The sequence below is a fragment of the Protopterus annectens genome, chromosome 1.part0 (genome assembly GCF_019279795.1).
Source record: "Protopterus annectens isolate FY-2018-M chromosome 1.part0, PAN1.0, whole genome shotgun sequence".
Classification (NCBI taxonomy): Eukaryota; Metazoa; Chordata; order Ceratodontiformes; family Protopteridae; genus Protopterus; species Protopterus annectens.
In genome coordinates this window covers 1887804162-1887825065 of record NC_056725.1, presented here as the reverse complement: position 1 = coordinate 1887825065, position 20904 = coordinate 1887804162, and the positions used below count along the sequence as shown (strand labels likewise).

General features: G+C 39.8%; 1 protein-coding gene across 1 annotated transcript in view; it reads right to left on the bottom strand.

The window, feature by feature from the left end:
• LMBRD2 (LMBR1 domain containing 2) overlaps positions 1–20904 on the bottom strand; it is a 1695734-nt gene that overhangs the window by 122668 nt on the left and 1552162 nt on the right. Inside the window, exon 16 of the mRNA XM_044069969.1 lies at positions 11366–11471. Coding sequence (XP_043925904.1) covers positions 11366–11471 — 106 coding nt within the window. The remainder of the gene's footprint in view (positions 1–11365; positions 11472–20904) is intronic.

Sequence of the window (20904 nt, the reverse complement as noted above, 5' to 3'; positions counted from 1 at the left end):
GACATCCTCAGAGAATTGTCAAGATACATGAAAATGTTTCTGTAAAGGCAAAGTACAATCAAACAGGAAGGCATGCATGGCTGACAGATGGGTTTTTAGGATACATGACAACACATTAAAATGTGGATACCGTACATCTATTTCAAGACGTGACGTAGATACAATTGTTTTGATAATTACTACTCATGCCTTTCCAGGGCCAGCGGCTACTACTGTTTTGGATGACTGGGCAGACTATTTTCCTTTAAGAATGCTATCTGGCATGAATTATATTCAGCTTACTGTTACCACAGCAAGCCACTGACAGATGTAAAGACTAATGTAGTAAAGGTGATGTGGTCTCAGGTTAATAAAAAAGCACTGGCACAAGACTAGACTACATCCTTGATTTCCTGGAGACAGAAATGCAAAAGATATACATCGCTCAAGGAAGACAAACATGGACCACAACACAGCAAATAATGAGTAACCACACTTTGCTATCCTGTCTTAAAATTTTAAAAAGCTTTATAAAACTCTGTGTAGTTTTACAAAAGGTTGTGTGTGTTGCTATAAGAAAGGTATGTGCGTTGTAGACCTGACACTGACGCTGCTTGTCATCATGTTTTTAAAAAAATGGGTAAGGCCTTAGAAATTAATATACAGTGCGGTTATTTTCACAATGTTCTTAAATAAATGGGTAATGCTTTAGAAGTTAATATTCAGTGTGGGCATTTCAATGCTGTGTCTGACACTGCGTAGGAGTGCATTATCATTTGCTTTTAAAAGAATGTGTGTTACTTTACATTTCAATATGATAAATTTCATTATGCAGTTTATACAATACAGTACAACCTTCAGATCTAGACATGTAGAGGCAGGTGTTTACATATTGTAACAGGGCAAGGGGGGTGGACAGGCATTGGTGGGGTTTGCTTCTGCACATGCTAGGGGTTAATCTGCTCTACTATCGCAAACAGCCTTGCCTCATAATCTTAAGTAAGATGTCAATAGGAGCATATCATCTATAAGACTTAGCAAGCCTCCCTTCCACATAGTTTGCATGACTTCTGCCCCTCTCAGGGGAAGGGGTACTTTTCCAAAGTAGCATACAGACTGAAAGGAAGGGGGTAACACCACTGTAAAAGTTCTGGCTAAACTGAATGCTGGGAGAGAAAGGTGTATATCCATAAGTTAACTTTTCTCATATCTGTCCACCGGAGTATTATGTATACACTTAAAATTGTCAGACAAGACAAGTGACACATGCAAACTTTCATATGAAAAGTGACACGGCTCTGTACAAACTGCTGGAGAGAGGGAGACAACACAAAAAAAGGTGGGCAAATGCCTCATCAACTTGCTAGACAGTAGTACTTGCAGTGAGTAACAGGAGAACTGTTAGGTGCAGTAATGGTGGCTGGTGTTGTGGTATATGGCAAGTAGGGCTAATTGCGTAAGAAGGAAATACTGGTGCTACAGATATCAGAGCTACCATTAGGAATACATAACTTCTCAGCAAGTTTCATGAATGAAGAAAACAGGTATTGAAAGAGTTTAAGAACTGATATGAGTATAACCAAATAACAGACATTTGAGGGTAAATTGCTTACTGAGGCTGTCTATGGATTTGGTGAGAAGAGAGAAAGGACCAGCCAGCTCATTTCCTTCCTCTGGAGATTTAAACCAGCATGCAATGGATACCCCTGTCTCAGGCCTAATGTTAAGCAAGTGTCACTTCCCTGCAAAGGAGATGTAACTTTGTGCCCCTTTGCTTGTCTGGATACCATATGACAGACTAGTTGTCAGACCAAAGAACAGAGGCTCTGGAAGTAACAGCTTTTCCAAGGCATACAGGGATAGAAAATATTGTTCTAACCTCTAACTGGCTCATGTGGAACTCTAATTCCAGGGGGACAAAACTCTCTGTACATTGTGGGAGCTAATATGGCCTTCCCACTCTGTCAGCAAAGTGTCCATCATCAAGACTTGAAATGGGGCTCAGTTGCAGGAAGGAAATCTCCATTACTAGACTGATAGGAACCATCCACCACACCAGGGTCTGACACCAAATTCAACTTCATAACCACAAGTTGCCATTGAAGCTACTGCCACACTGCAGTCTACTTCACTAACAGCATTATCAGATGTGGACAGGGCACTGCAAAGAGTACGTTGACCATTTAGTCCAAAAGGTGCAAAAGACAGACTATAGACCCTGTGTTTAGCCATCTTTCAGTGACAGCAACAAGTGACATAGGAAAGTGTCCAAATACTCCAAGATGATTGACTTTCTTTGAGCTAGGGGTCAGGAATTACTTCTTCCACTGCATGGTGACTCCAAGGGCTGCATCCATAGGAGTGTTCACAGGAAGTCAACCTCCAAAAAGTCCCTGGATAGGGTTATCAAAACCAACTTAATCTGGGTAGAGGAACACTGGAAGACCCATCTCATACAAGGTTTCAGCCACTATGGCCAATATCCTGATGATGACTCAGAGCACTGAGTGAAGACCAAAAGACAAAACTTTGCAATGGAAGTTATGCTCATCCACAGTGAACTGGAGGAGTCTCATGTACAGACCTCAAAAAAGGATGTGACAGAAGGCACTCATCTTGTCTAATGACATCATTTTGTCCAAGCTCCCATGGGAATAAGGATATAAACTCTGAATGGTGATTGTCTTGAACTGGGTATAACACATGTGGAGCCTGAAATCACCGAGGTCCACAATGGGCCAGATTGCAGCGGTTCTCTTTAAGACTAGGGAAATTCAAGAATAAGACTCATGGTCCTCTTCTCATACTGGGATAACCTCTAAAGCCTCTTTCAGCAGCAGAGTCAAGAGTTCTATTAACACAGCGTGGAATGCCAATTAAGTCATTTCTGGAGGAATACTATACCATCTAAACCCCACTGGCTCCTTGTGATGGTTCCTGAATGACAGAGTGAACTACCTAGAAATTTTAGATTTCAAAACCTAAATCAAACTGTCTCTGTCTTAAAATTTAACAACCAACATGGAGACTCACTTTCCTTAGTATACATTGCTAAAGCTTGGAAATCAGTCTCCCCAGATGTTCACAGGTAGGTACTAGGCTATCAGCCCTGGGGCCTATACAAGCCCAGACAAAAGGGTACCCTGGCTTTTGCCACCCAAGAAAATTATTTTCCTCTGCCACTCGAGCAGAGCCACAGAGGTGATCCCCAGGGTAAATTTCCTATTTCCCATCCAATCATCAAGATTTTTCTTGAAGAGTGCTAATGAGGAGCTTTGTTTGATATAGACAGGTAGTTTATTCCAGAGTATGGGAAGTCTCTGGGACAGGAATCTATCTCTCTGGCATGTTCTGTTTATTGTGGTGACAAGGTTTAGGTCCCTAGAGCGTGTAGCTTGGAGGAATTGGGATTTCTTTAAGTGGAGCATGTCCAACAGCTCTGGGTTTGACATAGCTTTGTATGTTAGGCAGAGATCACCTCTGAGTAGGCGATATGCGACGGAGTAAAGCTGGAGTTTTTTTGAGACTGTCTGCATAGGGCATCTGTTTGAGGCTGGTAATCCTCTTTGTCAGGTATTTCTGCTAAAACTAAAACACTACTTTAAACCTAAAGTAGTTTCTGCTAAAACTAAAACACTAGTTAATATCTACGAACAATTGCTCATGTAATACTTAAAAAAATAAATAAATAAATAAATAAAATAAATGCTTTATTATTCTTCTATACTCTTTTCTACTCCATGAAACTAAACCAGCTCTTCTGTACCTTTTCATCTTAGTATCTACAAACAACATCTCACATAAAATGTAACAAACCAATGAATTATTCCTCTACACACTTTTCTACTCCGTGAACTTAAACTGTCTATATTGTACCTTTCCTTTGTAGAACAGAAATCATAGAAAATATAAGTCAAATGGGCCATGTGGCAATTTATGCCTTGTTGGTACTCACCCTCAGATGTTACCTCACTTTGTCAAGGAGTTATGGGTCAGTCATGCCACAGATTCATTTTTGACTACCCATGAAACTAACTCTTTTTAAACAAAGATAGTGTGTTACATGGCTTAATCTGGAGTGGAAGTTTTTCACACAGAAGAGGTAGTTTTAAATGACGAATCTCTCTCTTCACTGTGATTTGTTTTATTTGCTGAAGCAGGTTCAGATCTCTGGTACTAGTGTTGATAGACTGATTTGTAGAGAAATAAGAAGTTTTGGACTCCTGTATCCCTAAAGTCTGCAAAAGCAAGGAACAGATTATCTCCAGGGAGTCTATAGGACATGGATTACAGGAATAGAGCCTACAGCCTCTCCTGGTGCCTCATGTCTTTTAGTCTCACTATCTTTTTTTTTGTTAGGCACATCTGGAGTTTCCCCTACTGCCTAATATATCTAGTAAAATATATCCCAAAAGGGGCACTGTACTCTGTGACAGGCCTGATCAGTACAGAATACAGAAGGGTCTTTCAGGATCTAGAAGAGATTCCCTTTGTGATCAGTGCACCACATAGGTTCATAGGTAAATACTAGGCTATCAGTCTGCAGACTATTACAAGCTGAAGCTCCTAAGTCAGAATCAAATCCTGTACCCTCTACTTGTAAGGTAAAGACCTTCACAATTATGCTGATCCCTCCTAACAACTGTTACAGCATGATGATTAAAGAAAGGGTATTATCTGTCCACGTTCCCAAGTCCCCAGTTTACAGTCATCCACAAAATTGGTTAAAAAGAGATCTCCATTTTTGATTTGGAGATTGGAGAAGCACACGCTAAAAAGTAGAGGTCCTAGTATGGATCCTTGAAAGATCTCACTGGTTACCATTCATGCTCTCAGGATCCAGCAGCCACTGTCATTCTGTGGAATCTGTCCCTTCAGTTAATTTGCTGTCTACCTAGCTACACAGGAATCACTTTGGAGCACATTTAGATTGTTAAATATTAACCATATGCAATGAATTCTACCAGCATAGTGAACAAAACACTAAATCCAAAGAACCAAGAATGCACTCCAAAACCCCAGAGGGAAGAACAGTTAGTGTAAACCAAATAGCTTAAATTAAACCAATGGTTAAGTGCTTTCGTCCTCCACAAAAATACACGGTTTCATCAGAACTTAAAAACTACTCATTCAAATCCCATTTAAATACCCCATCACATGCTGCACGTACCTTTGTGTAACCAATGTTACACACCTAGTTTTTGCATAAAATATTAAACTACAGAAGGCACATAAAACATCCAGATCCAAATATTTACATAAAAATTATATGGTAATATGAAACATCCTAAAATAATCAGAAAATACATCAAGGTAGACCTGTAACTACTTTGTATTCCTAGTTAAATGCATCTTTTTTTTGACTGTTTTCCATTTTGGAAAAGGTAGAAATCCTAGTGCAGGGGGCATGATTGGAAGACCCTTCTCTTGGGATACAAAGAAATGCAATGGCAGTTTAGAACTGAGGCTACAAAGATGCCTGGACTTAATGAAGGTGTAAGCATTAATAGTGCATTAAAGATGAGGTCACGAAGTTATAGGTCTACCTTAATGTATTTTCTGATTATTTCAGGAGGCTTCAAACTGACACATAACTTTATGTAAAGATATGAATCTGTATGCTTTATGTACATTCTGTAGTTTTAATACTTTGTGTGATATCTAGGTGCATGACGTTAGTTACTCACAGGTATGTGCAACATGTGACTGGGTATTTAAATGTGATTTGAATTAGTAGGTTTTAGGTTCTTGATGAAAGCCTGTATTTTTTGTGGAGGACAAAAGCACTTAGCCTTTGGTTTAATTTTAAGCTATTTGATCTACACAGACTATTCTTCCTTTTGGGGCACTGGAGTACTTTCTTTGTTCTTTAACTTGTTAATTATGTTAGTAAGTGATGTTATCAAATGCTTTTGCTATGTGAAGACAAGCTGTATGGACACTGACTGCTGTCCATGACTTGTGTTACTTTCTCAAAGAAAGTTACCAGATTCATTGGATAGGCTGTATCCTTAACAAATCCAAACTGTTGCAGGTCAATCAATTATGACTTGTTTCATGGCCTTGTAGATAAGACTTGTCAGGTAAGATATCTGTAGTTTCTGGGGTCTGTGGTGGGGCTACCCTTGCAAAATGACATTATAACTGCTGTGATCCATACCACAAAGATAAAGCCACTGGCTATGCTCAAGCTAAATAGCTACAGCAGTGGGTCCAGCAGCCCTTCTTCAGTGTTGTTCAGCAGGGAGATGGGTATGTTATCAAGTCCAATACATAACATTTTCCTATCCTCCCCTTTTCCAAACTTGTTATACCCTATACATCTCACACCACTCCACTGCATAAGTGTAAAAAAAAAAAATGTTCATACTGAAACCTACTATGCTTATGAATGTGAAAACACTGATTCTACATGAAAAATACGTATTTCAATGTCTATGTGTAGGTAAAATGTATTGGCTGTGGAGTCTACAAATGTAAATTATGTGTATGTAAATTGTATTGCCTCTGTATATGCAACTGTACTGCCTAGGGACTCTATCAACCTAGCATAGTAAACTCTGCAAGTAAATTGCTCAAGGAGCTTTTCTCCCCAGGACTCTGCTGAAAAGGGGTTCTTAGTCCAGTCAGAATATCCCAAACAACAAATGGAAATAAAATAAAACAAAACACAACAAGTAACTATATGGGCAGTCCACAACTGTAGTTAGGACTGCTGCAGGCCTGCTAAACTATTTGAAAACATGGGCAGCTTTGCTAGAACCAGACGCAGCAATGTCCATGTAATGTCTGAGGACCTTCCTCGGACATGGAAGAGGTCGCTTCCATTTATCAGTTCTAATACGGAGGAGGAAGAAAGCAGCCCAGACAGGGAATCAAAGGCCCACCAAAGAGGGGAGGACTTGCTTCTTTTTCAAAAGGTCGTCATTCTGGTCCTTATCAGAATGGTTGAAGAGCATACCCCACAAATACTGGGCATCCAGAATACTATACCCAAACTTTTCTTTGAGTAAGAAAAACTCTTAGCCATGTCCACCTGCACAGACACACACACCATGGGCACAGCCAAAGCACTAGCATTACAAGCAGATACCAAGGTAGTGGGAGCAAATAATTAGAGAGAGAAAAGTAATGGAATGGGAAGCAGCCAAGAATACATTTGGACTAAAGGCTAGAAACAGTCTTCCCTATCAAAAACTGGTATCAGAGTTCAGGGAAACAGAAAGGAATAGGGGGTGGGGTCCTAAGAGAAAGACCAGCACTGGTAAAGTTTTTAATAGAATTTAGAACAGAAGCTGCTGCTAAAAAAAGGATAATTAGTAGAATAGCTAAAATATCGCATGACAACTATAAGAATCAATCAGAGGAGGCTAGAAAGGATTGGGAAGAAACTAGATAAGCAATTTGCAAAGAAAGATAAGGAGGACATATGTATGTTCCCCAAATATGCAACAAAATCTAGAAAATGTAGGATCTTTGCTCAGAAGTGTTTGCATAGGTATTTTTATACTTCAAGCAGACTTTAAAGAATTTTTCTTCAGGTAGATTGCAAATGATGGGGTGTGATGGGGAAGAAAGAGGTAACTGGGAACATATTTTTGAGAGTGTAATTAAGTTGGCAGACTTTAAAAATTCCCTGCAGACTACTCTGTCAGAAATACTGGGCGAGCAAATTAAAATAACTTAGGAAATTATTTTATTGGGCTGTGATGCAGAATCAGAATTGCCTACACATAGTACAGCCTTACTGAATTTAATTCTGGTGGCTGCCAGTTACTAGCAATAGAAATTACAGTCTAAACCAACTGTACTAGAAGTAGTGAATATAGTAACAGAAATAAAATACACGGAAGTGGGATCTTTAGAAAAGGGTAGGAACAAATTAGAAAAATGAGAATGATGGGAACAATGCATGCAAAATAATGTGAAGAAGGAATGAGGTTTAAGGGAAGGCAGAAATTGAGTAATTTATACGATTGTATAGAAGATTACACAAGATGTATAATGTTTGCAGCTGAAATACGTGAATATGGTTTTCTTTAATTTACATAAATGCATGATTGCCTAAGTCATAAGTGATAATTCGATAAATATATTTCTTGTTTAAAAAAATGACAAGTGGCTACATGGAATCTCAGCTGTAGAGGTCATGGATGGAATGTCAAAAAGGTTCTTCCTAATCCCATTCTTGGGATATCTTGCATATTGTAGCACCTTCTTCATCACGAACATCTAGAATTGGGGAGAAAAACATGAGCTCTATAAGCTGCAGTATGCAGATAAATATGCCCTCTTGCCATATCTGCCCAGAGCTCTGGAGTCTCTTGAGTGGCAACAAGGTAGCAAAACATTGTGGTCTCTAAGACATATGTTGCACCAAAGAGATCACAAAAGAGTTAGCACTGTGATGCTTACAACATTTGTTAATCTACCTACTCAGAAGAGTAAGAGACATCGATCTTTTTGTTGGACTGGCAGGGCACAGTCAGGGTGAAATCTCCTTAGATGTCTTTCTTTGAAACTCCACTAGGTGCTTCTGGGAGAGGAAAGAGAGAACCAAAGGTCAGACTAAGCTACTCTTCAATCTGAGGACATCTCCAAAGAAGAAGTGGAAGTCATCCAAAGGGGAAGTGCTGGGGCCATACTTTTCAACTGTCCAAAATTTTCACAGAACATCCACATTTTTGCCTTTATATTTTTTGCCTGTTCCTCATAAATTTTGTGGTTTGCAGTAAATTACTGAGGACTGCAGTCACAAAATAAATATTTCAGATTCAGACAATATGGTTCTGAAAATGCATGCTAATACAAAACCTGTTATTCTAGCAACTGTCTAAAAGGGCAATATTTAAATTCTGTCCAACATTTTGGGCACTGTGCATTGTGTAGAAGGAGTGGCACCACAATTATTGTTGTACTTTGTAGTATGAGAGGTATGAGTGGAGTAGACAGCCCTCCCTATGTTGGTCCATCTCTAAGACAGCAGCTTCAAAATCCTCTGAATTTTTAACATGTGCCAGAGGCAAGAGAGAACCATGACCCTAGCCACTTAAGGGTATGAACTCACACAAGGATGAATGAGTAACACAATGGCAACCAGGCATTAAGAGATTAGAAACTTGTGGTGGACTGCATGCTACTAAACTGCAGCATGGTGTGGTGACAGAAATATGCTTGGCCTGGCATAAGTTTCAGACCAAAACTCCTAACGGTGTTATCTCATATGCATTTCTGAAGCTCAAAGAAAACATCACAAAACTGCATGAAATCCAGGCCCTGAGTGGTTTACCTCATTGTGGGATGACCAGATGGACCCTCTTCAAGAGGGACCTGTTAAGCCACTTTAGGTTTGAGGGACAATCCCAGAAAAGAGTTACCAGTATGAAGTACTCCCAGGCAAAGACTGAATGATTCAAGGAAATGGACACTAAAATTAAGATGGCCAGCCCCAGTCTCAAGCAGATCACCAGACCACAGTGTGTTGTATTCCTTCCCAAGAGCTAAGGGAATGTCTTACCCATCCCAAAGTTGTTTGGTCTCCTTATAGTAAAGAGTGAAGTCATTAGCTAAATGCTTTTTTTTGTGGGGGGGGGGGGCTCAATAATGGGTTTACTCTGAAGAGGTATTGGTCTATATTTTTATCATCCCAGTGTCTTGGACTATAAAGAGACCCTCCCATCAGTTTTCATTCAAACATCTTTCAATCTCTGCCATCTTTAATTATTTTATATTTTTTCCTAATCTCCACTGTTGAGTGCGTTGAGTCTGTGCTATTAGTGGCAGTTATCAGTTATGTGCTCTTCCTCCAAGACAGTGCAAGCAACGCTGGTTTTAGTCTAGGCTGTTAAAGGGTATTCATTGCGACACCTATGCATGTAAAAATGACTTATCTGACATTTTTTAACTGCAGCAAGGACTATGATCCAAACTGTCTGAGCAGCACAAAATAACTGATATGCTTTAGGAATGTAGCTGGTCTGTCATGTCTTGAAATGCGTTGGTTCAACATGCAGATACCCTTAAACACAGGATTTTGGTGATAAAAAATGTTGACTTCAGAAGTAATACCCAGCAAGGAATTCATTGAGGAAGGTTCTTGATGGTGGATAAATATACTTCTTGTTACAGAAGATGAATACATGAATGACACACATGGCCAATGAATCCTGATATGAAAAGGAAATTTTACGCACTGGCTTAGACAGTCAAAAATATATTTTTTTCTCTTATGGTGTAGACTGTCACTAAGTACATGTGGCAAAGCAGCACCCTATCCTAGATCCAAAGATCTAGCTTGCAGAGAAAGCAGGAACTTTTCCTTTCTGTCTGCTTAGATTACCACAAAGAATGACTATCCAGCTTTATTAGTAGCATGAACTTCTACACAGTGTGGAGTGTATAGAATTGGCTCTGAATGACAGATATTCATCCCTGTTCAGTCAAACTACAGGACTCCTGAGCAGTGAGTGGACAGAGAAGTACCCAGCATCTGCCGAATCTGCATCTGGCTTAGCAGATGGAAAGGAAGAAGTAACTGCCAGATATGGAAGAAAACTGCACCATACCATAAACAGCTGGCAAAGAACCTGTGATGAGAAGGAAATCTGGGAGACAGGGATGACTGCAACCAATATGAATGGAAAGTCTACCACAGAATCTTCATTTACAGATAGGTCTGAAGTGCTGTAAATATGCAAGATTAAAAGTGCCTGATAAGGTATCCTCAACAACGTGACATTACTGATGTATACTTAACTATAAAAATAGGACTGACAAATTCAGTCATGCAATGACACTGCCCTGGTGGATGGTGTTCAAAATGTATGATCAGCTTACTGAGATTCCCCTGAAAAAAGTCACTCACAAACTTACTTAGTGTCTATAAGTCAGAAGGACTGCACTGTCAGCTGACATCCTTATTCCAGAATAAGTGGAACGCAATACATTAAATCAAAAATGAAATCAAAACACATGAAAGCCTGTGCTGGTGTCCCATAATGTTAATACATCATGCATAATTATAAGTAGAAACAGTATAGATCAGGAGCATAGCTATAATTTTTTGATTTGTATGCCAATTTCCAGAATGTGGCCTCTTCACACAATTGTAACCCCCCCCCCCATCAATTCCCCTAAAGTCATCCAGAAAAATATTTAACCATAAACCTTGATACACATGGCATCCTTAAAATCCTATCACAGCTCATTATAAAAATGAAATACATTATTTTTAAAAAGTACACACTATGGCATACATGGTGTACACCTTGTTAAACTCGTGCCAAAGAGTTCTTTGTGGCAAAAAAACATAAAGAAAGTAAGAGGAGACATTTCTTACATGTTTCATGCTAATGGTTTCAATTTTCAAAACAATTAATCTACTCACATCTGCTTGTACTTGTGTCTGATGAGATGGATTCTTTGGGCTCTGGGTGCACATTTCGATTTCGTGTGGAGTCATCTCGGAAGTTTCCGTAGCGTTCCTTCCATTCCTGTGGTAATATCACTTTTTTACTATTTACTCAAAAATACTTCATAAGTGGTAACAGCTTACATGAAATTTACTAAAATATAATATATATAGCAAGAAAACAGTCCCACATTGCAATTAAAAACAAAATGCAAAAGACCCAAGGCAGTGGGTTGCAAATTTAACAGAACATATAGCATAACTGAATGATCATAAGTTGCAGGATACAGCTAAACAACTTTAACAAGTAAAAATGAGTAAGGGTGTTAAAAGTTCAAGTCCAAAACGTAACATATTAAAAAGAAGCAATACATTACAGGTGATGGAGAAAAGAGATGTGACATGCCTATTCTAATGTATTACAGAAGAAAAGACACTAGCAGTAATTCAAAATATTTTTAAAAGGTCTCCCATACTAGAGTAACAGTCTTCTAAATGCAAAAGAAGTTACAGTCTTAGTGGAATTACAATGCTGTGGGTGTGGCAATGTGAATACTTAGCACTAAGTTCTGGCATTAGTAGAACTATTTGACTTATAAAGATACACGAAATCCAGGATAATGGGGTCCCAAATAGCCACCACACAAGAACCTATAAGGAACTGAGTAAAGGGACAGCACTTCAAGCCTTTCTATGTAGTGCAGGGACTTTAGGCCAGCAATCTTCTTGTTAGGAACTTCTGGGGCTTTTTCAGTTACTTAATGTATCTAGAAAGGTACATCCCAAAGTGGGCATTGTACTTAATAATTGGTCTAATTAGGGCTGCCTAAATAGGGAAGATAGATTCTTTTGATGTTGATGATATGCATTTAGATATTAGCTGTGCTAAGAAGGATTTTCTGACTACTGCTACTTGGTGGTCAAAGAAGACAGAAATATCATCCAAGGTTCCAAGATCCATGATTACATTATCACTCTGGAGTGGGTTATTAACTATACTATACTATAAGCTGAGGTGAGAAAACTGCTTACCAAATATGACAATACTGCACTTGTTTGCATTTAATTTCAGCCCATTTTCTGTGCTCCATTAATTTACGAGAGTTAGGCGGTAACCATTTGAAATGTCAGGATCCACTAGAGCAAGTCTCAAAATGCGGAAACTGAATGGCAGAAACATCAGACTTGTAAGTCCAAGATGCCATTTTTTTTAGAATATTCCATCTTCTCCAAGGTATGGCAATCTTGGAGTTGGTATACATAAGTTTGGGGCGGGGGTCCCCCATATGAGAGGGGGCAGTTTTTAAGATTTGTTCTTCCACAGGTTTTCAGTCTTTTTTTTTTTTTTTAAGCTTCTTGACGCTCGGCATTTCAAGTGCTGACATTTCAATAGGGAGCTGGGTTACTTCTTCCTAAAGTTAGAGAGTATCAGAGGCAGAATTGACAATAATGCTCAGTTTGCAATAATCTGAGGTCTTAGTTTACCAACAGTACTGCTTCCTGATCTGCAGAATGGAAAAGCAGATGCTGAAAATGAGCGATCCCAGTACTCTAGATCTGGGGTACACCACTACTTACCTTCACGGTTTCTGAAGAATTACTTGCCACTTTAATTATGTGAGTTCTAGCAGCCATTTGGCTATCCACTTCATCACATACGGATCTACTTTTAAGGCACTAAGGTTATTTACAATGCCAGCATTGAGTACAGTCTCAAACACTACAGTCAGATACAAATAAGCTGTGGAACAGAATGACCACTGTCAAAAGACTGTGTGTATCTCAAAGAAGTTAACTACACTGAGTAGGCAGATCTCCCTTTGACAAAGCCAAACTGACATGGATCTAGCCTGATAACTTTTCTGGCATCATAGTTTACAAGGTCAGATATGATCCATTCCACAACTTTGTAAATCAGACTAGTCAGACTAATGGAATTATAGTTTCCTTGGTCAGTTGTAAAGCTGCCCTTGTGTAGGGATGTCGCTTCTGCAGTTCATCATACTTTAGGGACAAATCTATTTATTTAAGAGGCTCCACAAGTCTACATCTGGTGTTGTTTGTTAGGCATCCAGGTAATTTTCCAGGCCTCACAGTAGTAGTATGTTTGGTTTTAGACACTTCTAGTAAATGTTCCTTTGTGGTATTAGAAGGTGTAAGGGATTCGAGAAACTGTAAAATTAAGATACTTGTTTCAGGGTTAGCATATACACTACATCCGTCTGCTACTATATTTGCTGTTTCTACTGGGTCTGAGTGAGTGGTGCCATTTTGGACAAGTTCAGAATACTGTTAGGTGTTATTTCTTAGTTTCCTAGTGTAACTAAAGAAGGACATATTATCATCCTTAGCTTCATAAGATAATTTAGCTTCATGATTTGACTTACTACCTCTGACAGTAGTTTTTAGTTCCTAAATGCTACCATTGATGCAATTTTAAATATGAAGAATTGTAGATTTGTTGTGTGATTTAAGACATTTATTTTTCTTGTTATACAGTTTATTTAACTGGTGGACCACAGTAGTTTTTCATACACTTCCAATTACATTAGGCTATAATAGGGACAACCAACTCTAGGGACTTACCTATGTGGAAATAGAGGTCCTTTGTATAAACAGCAACTATGTCAATATCAACTCTGGTGATGTTATAGTTTAGATAGCTCATCAAAGAGTTTGAGAAGGTCTAACCATGTGAAATCCTTGAATTCAGAGCTACTGACTGCTTGGGTTTACAGACTTGGAAAGAGAAGGTTACAAGTTTACGGCCAGTCTTCATCAGGAATGAATAAACCAGTGGGACAGTACACATTATGGCAACATTAGGACCTGGTCAAGAATATTACATCCTCTAGTTGGTTTGTTACCTATCTCTTCCAATGAATTTTAGTTAAGTCTAAGAATCTCTGGGCTACCTAACTTTGAAGGTATAGGTGCTCCAGTTTATTGAGGGCTAATTAAAATCACGTATTACAAAGGAATTTTTGTTGATAGGTAGTTCCGCAAGTATACTTCGGAATCTTACATGTTTGCCAGAATGACATGGGGGGTATCCTGTTGCAAGCTATATGGTGAAAGATTGTTTCATTCAGGATAAGCTGCAGTTCAGTTTGTGGTCTCTGGATATCTGTCCAGAAATGACATGGAGCTTGACAAATATTGAAATATCATTGCATCTTTCATCAGGCCTGAATGCATGGTAGATGCAAAACCTAGGTATGAAGAAGTGGCATCTTTACAATCAAACCAAGTATCAGCAACTGCACAATCACTGCCATATTGATATTTTCTGCCATCTTGATATTTTCCAGTGTAGGGTAGGAAATAGCTAGACTGATATCCTCGGATGGGATTTCCATCAGCTGGCCAATGTCTGAAAAAAAGTATCATGGTGCAGGAAGTAAGGGCTTTATGGAATAAAAATAATGGAAACCTGATTTACTGAAAAATGTCAAGGATGAGAGAAAATTACTTGATGTATCTATCCATCAGGCTCTTCGTAGTATGAAAACAAAAAAAAAATCAGCATAACCATTGATATCTACCCGACATCAAAAGTAATGCTGCCTCAAACTAAACATGCTGTTGATGTTTTACCCCTACCTATACCTCATGCAATCTGTAGTCAGGACAATCAGCTAGAGGGAGAGTGAGAGAAAGTGCTCCTGCACCAGCTCCTCCACCCTTGGGGTGGGGGTGGAGATATCTGCTCTTATAATGTTCTCTACCAAGGGCTAGGAGACAATTTGCCACAGCAGTGAGCAATGAGCTATCAGTGCTGACCTAAGGGGTAGGGAAATGTTGAGGTGGCCATCACAGAACATCGTTGTATGTGAATGTCATCTGAGGAGTACTGTTTGGATAAGCAAAGACCCTTCACTGCTCCACAAATCAGGGATGATGGCTTTGCAGTGCTGGTTAAGATCATGTAGTGTCAATAATTGGGCATAACAGTGAAGGTGACAATTCTTTGGAAATTAGAAAGTCAGACATTTCCTAGAAGTATGAGGAATCTATCAATAGTAGTCTTAAGGGAAAAAGTAAGATTGCTACCCACATTTTTTATTTATTGTTTGTGTTTGCATATTGACATGATGGGCTATGAAGGATCCGTTTTCAGTGGAGGCCAGGGAGAAAAAGTGAAAAAATGCATATCATTAAAGCTGACTAAAATTTGATAACTTTGTAACAGAATAAAAACTGACAACCCCTAATGTTTAAATAAAAAAAGAAGAAAAAGCATAATTATGACCAACAGAGACACTTCTTAGGAGAAAAGAGACCATGCATTTATTTATATTACAGTATAGGTTACTTAACATGTTTAGAGAAGCAGTGGCATGGAAGGAGTTAAGTTAGCATAGAAATGTCACTTATGTATAAAGACAGCGAGAGTGGAATGTCAGTAAGAATTATTGGAAGGAAATAAACTTAAAGAGGATGGAAGAGAAGGTTTAGTTTATGTGGAAAAGAAACAGTTCTGAGTTGGAAGAGGGATAACTTACTAATGTTCCAAGATTATTATAAAGCAGTTAATGGAATAAAGGGAACTGTAGTAAACCGACTTTATGAAGTAATACTTAATAGGAGTTGTAGTAGCTAGAAATGTAGTGGAGACGTTGGCCAGAACAGCTGTAACAAGAACAGTGACAGGAATTAAATGCTTAGTGCTTTAGTTTCTTTTATGAAGCCACTGGGGAGGACGATGAGTTGGAGGAGATGATGCTTGACAGTAGTGGGGATGGAGATCTATACTTTAGCTTCATAGGTTGAATATGGGGAGTCGCCAACTGTGCCTGATGAGTGTAGTGGTCTAGACGGGATGTACAATTTTAGTAGGGGAAACAGCAAGGGACATTTGCCTGGAAAAAAGTGTGTTCTATGCACAATTTTTAACTGTGCAAAGCTGGGTTTTTTTTGAGAATTCAAGCCAATTTATTTTTTTGTGGCAAGTTAAGTTTGGCAACTTGGTAGCAAATTTGTCAATGTTATTGTAGCACTGTTCTCCATAGACTATGATGTTTGGGGATGGCATTGTGATCTGTAGTGAGAGCAGGGAGCAGGTTGAGGAGACCCTGGAGAGATGGAGATATGCTCTACAGAGGAGAAGAATGAAGGTCAGTAGGACCAAGATAGAATGTGTGTGTGTAAATGAGAGGGAGGACAGAAGAATGATGTGGATGCAGGGAGTAGAGCCGGCTAAGGTGGATGTGTTTAAATCCTTGGGATCAACAGTTCAGAGTAATGGGGAGTGTGAATAGAGGTGAAGAAGAGTGTGCAGGTAGGCTGGTGTGGGTGGAGAAAAGTGTCAGGAGTGGTTTGTGATAGGTGGGTAGCAGCAATAGTGAAAAGGAAGGTTTAACACAATGGTAGTGAGTCCAGCTATGTTATATCGGTTGGAGACTGTGGTTCTGACGAAAAGACAGGTGGCTGAGCCGGAGGTGGCAGAGTTAAAGATGTTAAAATTTGCATTGGGTGTGACAAGGATGGACAGGATTAGGAATAAGTACCTCAGAAGGTCAGCACAGGTTGGACAGTTTGGAGACAAAGCCAGATAAGTGAGACTGCATTGGTATGGACATGTGCAGAGAAGTGATGCTGGGTACATTGGGAGAAGGATGCTAAAGATGGAGTTGCCAGGCAAGAGGAAAAGAGGAAGGCATAAGAGAAGGTTTATGGATGTGGTGAGAGAGGACATGCAGTTAGATGGTGTGACACAGCAAGATGCAGAGGACTGGAAGAAATGGAAACAAGATGACTGGCTGTGGCAACCCCTAATGGGAGCAGCCGAAAGAAGAAGTTGTAGCATTGTTCTGATTTTCAAATTGACTGTATGTTAATGTTTGTCTGGACAGAAGAGAGAGAGAGTAAACTTGATAAAATATACGACTTAGCAGTTGTTCTTTGAGAATGTGCAGTAACAAAGTTAGAAACTCTGTATAGGAGATCCAATTTGTGGCAAGTGTTTTTCAGCAGGTGCTGTACATATGAGTCAACTTGAGTTGGTCACCAAGGATGTGAACATCTAGCAGTTTGATTTGTAAGACTACCTCTAGCATTTTCCAAACTATTAAGGAATGTCTCAAAAATATATCTACTACTTCCCTTTACACTTTGTTCACAAAGTATTTTCAACACAAGTAACTGTGTTAATAGGAAATTGTCAAACATCTTCAAAAAAAAACAGTAGTATACTTCACTAACAGTTACAAGAAATAAGGGCCAAAACAGTGGGTGTTATGAGAAATAGTGATAAAGTGATATCCCAACCCCACATGAAAACTGAAAAAAGGGGCTTGATGATGACAACGGCCTGCCCAGGGGTACTGACAGACATGACACTACAGAAAAAGGGACTCCTCATGCCCTGGTAAGCCCATTCTTTCCCTGTAATATACTCAAAGGAGGACACTACTGAGTCAAGAAAATGGCCTCTACATTTTTATTGACATTCTATGAATATGTTTTTAATCTGAATAGGATACTTTGGTTTATTGATAGTGTTGTTGTGAAAAAGTGGTTCCCCTTCCTTCTTTAGTGCATTATTTCTAGTGCAGTTCCAATCAGACTGGTTGTGGGCAAGTAGGTGCTAATTTTCATCTTGGGAGACAGACACTAACTTGTAAAGTGCTTCTGATGTAAGGGTGTCAGTACATGGTACAAAAATGATCTGTTATTGGGCCATCACTTACTAGGAAGCAGGCATAAGTTCTCACCTACAGTCTATTACTTTTAATCGGGCACTGCCACTCACTCATTGGGACTTTAAAGATTACATTACATCCTTTCTATTACAAAATACTTGCCCTTCTCACACTGGTAGTTCACTAGGTTTTATTTTCCTGGAGGCAAAGATAGTTGCTCATGGAAACTGAATGGCGGAAAGATCATATGCACACTGGTCTCTGATGAAGACCTCTATCACTTTGGACTCTCTGCAGAGAGTATCGTTTTCAGTTGTTCACCACTACCACTGCCAACCTTTTCAGTACGTGTTAACTTTAGGAACATCATAACTGATTACCCATTTTCATTCTATGCCTGACCGTATGGAGTATGTTTAACCCCATGGTAACTCTGCTGACTACTTTGTGGAATTTATGGTCTGTCCTTCAAAACGTAGCTGCAGTAAATTTGGCAGAATTCTACCTGGATCTCAGTATTTACCACTGTGATAATAACCCTCTTGGAGCTCACTCTGTATGAAAGACTGTGACTATTCTAACTAGCAACCATACAGAGTTCTCAATATTTGGTACTGTGTTACTGTCTAAGTACCATCATAAGAAGATGAGACTGCACAAAGACAAGAAAAAATACAACTCTTCTAATCCAGTATAGTGCTGTGTCGAAGAATTGGGGTTCGATAGTTGCACTAAAGTACACAGCTGGTCTTCTAAGGATGGAAAAGTTTATGAACGTCTTGAGAGCACAGCCCCAGAAAAAATGTTTGCCTGTTTGTGAGAGATACGTATTCATCTACAGTTCACATATAATGAAATTTGACTTTATGCCCTAAAATATCTTATGCAAAAAGTACTGGAAAAGAGTTGAAAACATAGGATTTGATCAGACCTAATGGCAAGCACTAATATACCCTGACACTGATTGCCCAGCAGGGCAAGGCTCTTTATTCACCCCTCACCAACCAAGCGACTAAGCAGCTCACCCTACTATGCAGGCATGACCAAAGGTCAACTTCAGGTGCACTCTCCAGTCCAGCTAGTGAATCTGGGTATCCTGAGGCAATGTCACAACTGCCTCATGCACACAGACAACCCTCTCCTCCTACCACAAAACACTAACATATGTGAGAGATGTAATTATACAGCCAAACTGGAAGCTAAGCTGTCTCCACCCAAGACTGGAACAGACAGTCAAGAGGAGAAGGTTAACACTTACACCAAACCTCCAGCCGCATACAGACCTGCTAAAACAGCACTGGCAAAAAATACACATAAATACACAAAATCATCCTCGGAGACTCTAAATAAAAACCTGCAATAGCATCAGAGACCTCCAAAGCAGACACCCAAACAACCTGCACTTCCCGTCACAAAGCAGACAACACATAAAACACAAAATCAGTGTGCCGCACAATCACATCCTTTAAGGTGAAATAACATACCTAACACACTAGTAATAGGTGACTCTACAGTCAGGCACACTGACGTCCCACTAACTAGGCTGGACAAGCAGAAGGTTACTGTTAGCTGCCTGCCGGGAGCCAGAATCCACCATATAACACAAGCACTCAGATCACTCCAGAACAAGTACAAATATGACTCTGTCATTGTTCATGTTGGTGTGAATGACCTGAGACGTACCTCCCTGGACTACATGAAAAGAGACATGGAAGAGCTCTCTGATCATGCAGTCCAGGCTGGCATGACCCTGACCCTGAGTAGCATCCTGCCCTCACCAAAATGATCAATTTCAACAATTGGCTAAGCTTCTGGTGTCATTCAAAGGGGATCCAGTGTCTGTCAGCCTGGGACGACATGCTCGACATAGACGGCTTACACTTGTCACCCCTAGGCTTTTGAATACTGGCCAAGGCTCTTGCTGCCCCCATACTGCCTTTTTCAGACAAAGCTCAAAAGTCAAACCCACCTCCATAAACAGCACAATTAACAAAAAACTGAGTGTTATGCTACTAAACGCCAGGAGTTTAAATCTCAAAATGCACACGCTCGAAGCACTCCTCTGTATGGAGAATTGTGACATCTATGCAGTAACTGAAACCTGGTTCAAGGCTCCAGAGAGCAACCCAGCACTACCGGGTTACAACTCATATCACACATTTTGGCCACAGAACACGGACCGAAACACCGTATCAATATACATCAAGGATACCTACACCTCCAGGTTAGTGGCGCAGCATGATACCTCTGAGATCATCCATGTGCAACTAACATCGGGCAAATCTGCAATGCAAATTGCGGCCTGCTACAGATCACCCTCCATGACCCAGGACCACCACTCCACCTTTCTGGAGACACTGGAAAACATGAAGGTCCTACCGAACACCCTGATATTAGGCAATTTCAGTTACCCTACCATTCACTGGGAAAACTACTCGAGCACAAATTACCAGGCCCAGCACTTCCTGGAATTCATCAACTCAAATGCCTGGATCAGTTGGTAATCTCCCCTACCAGAGGTGAAAACATATTGGACCTGGTCATCACCAACATGAACGACAGGTGTTCCACACCAGAGGGTAACCCGTCACTGGTTAGATCAGACCATAAACTAATCACTCTGGATGTCCACACCCCATCACCACCCCCAACTAAGGAAACCACAGTAAAAAACTTATCTAAAGCAAGCTTCACCTTACTTAAGACAGAGGTGGTAAGTTTCACAGCCCCCACTCTAAAGGATAACGCTACCCAAGATGCAGAAACCTTTACAAATGCACTCTATGAGCACCTACAAAGATGCATGGATCGTGCCATGCCTAGTAAAACCAAGACTCACTCCTCTAAGAGAAGGAAGCCAGTTTGGTGGAC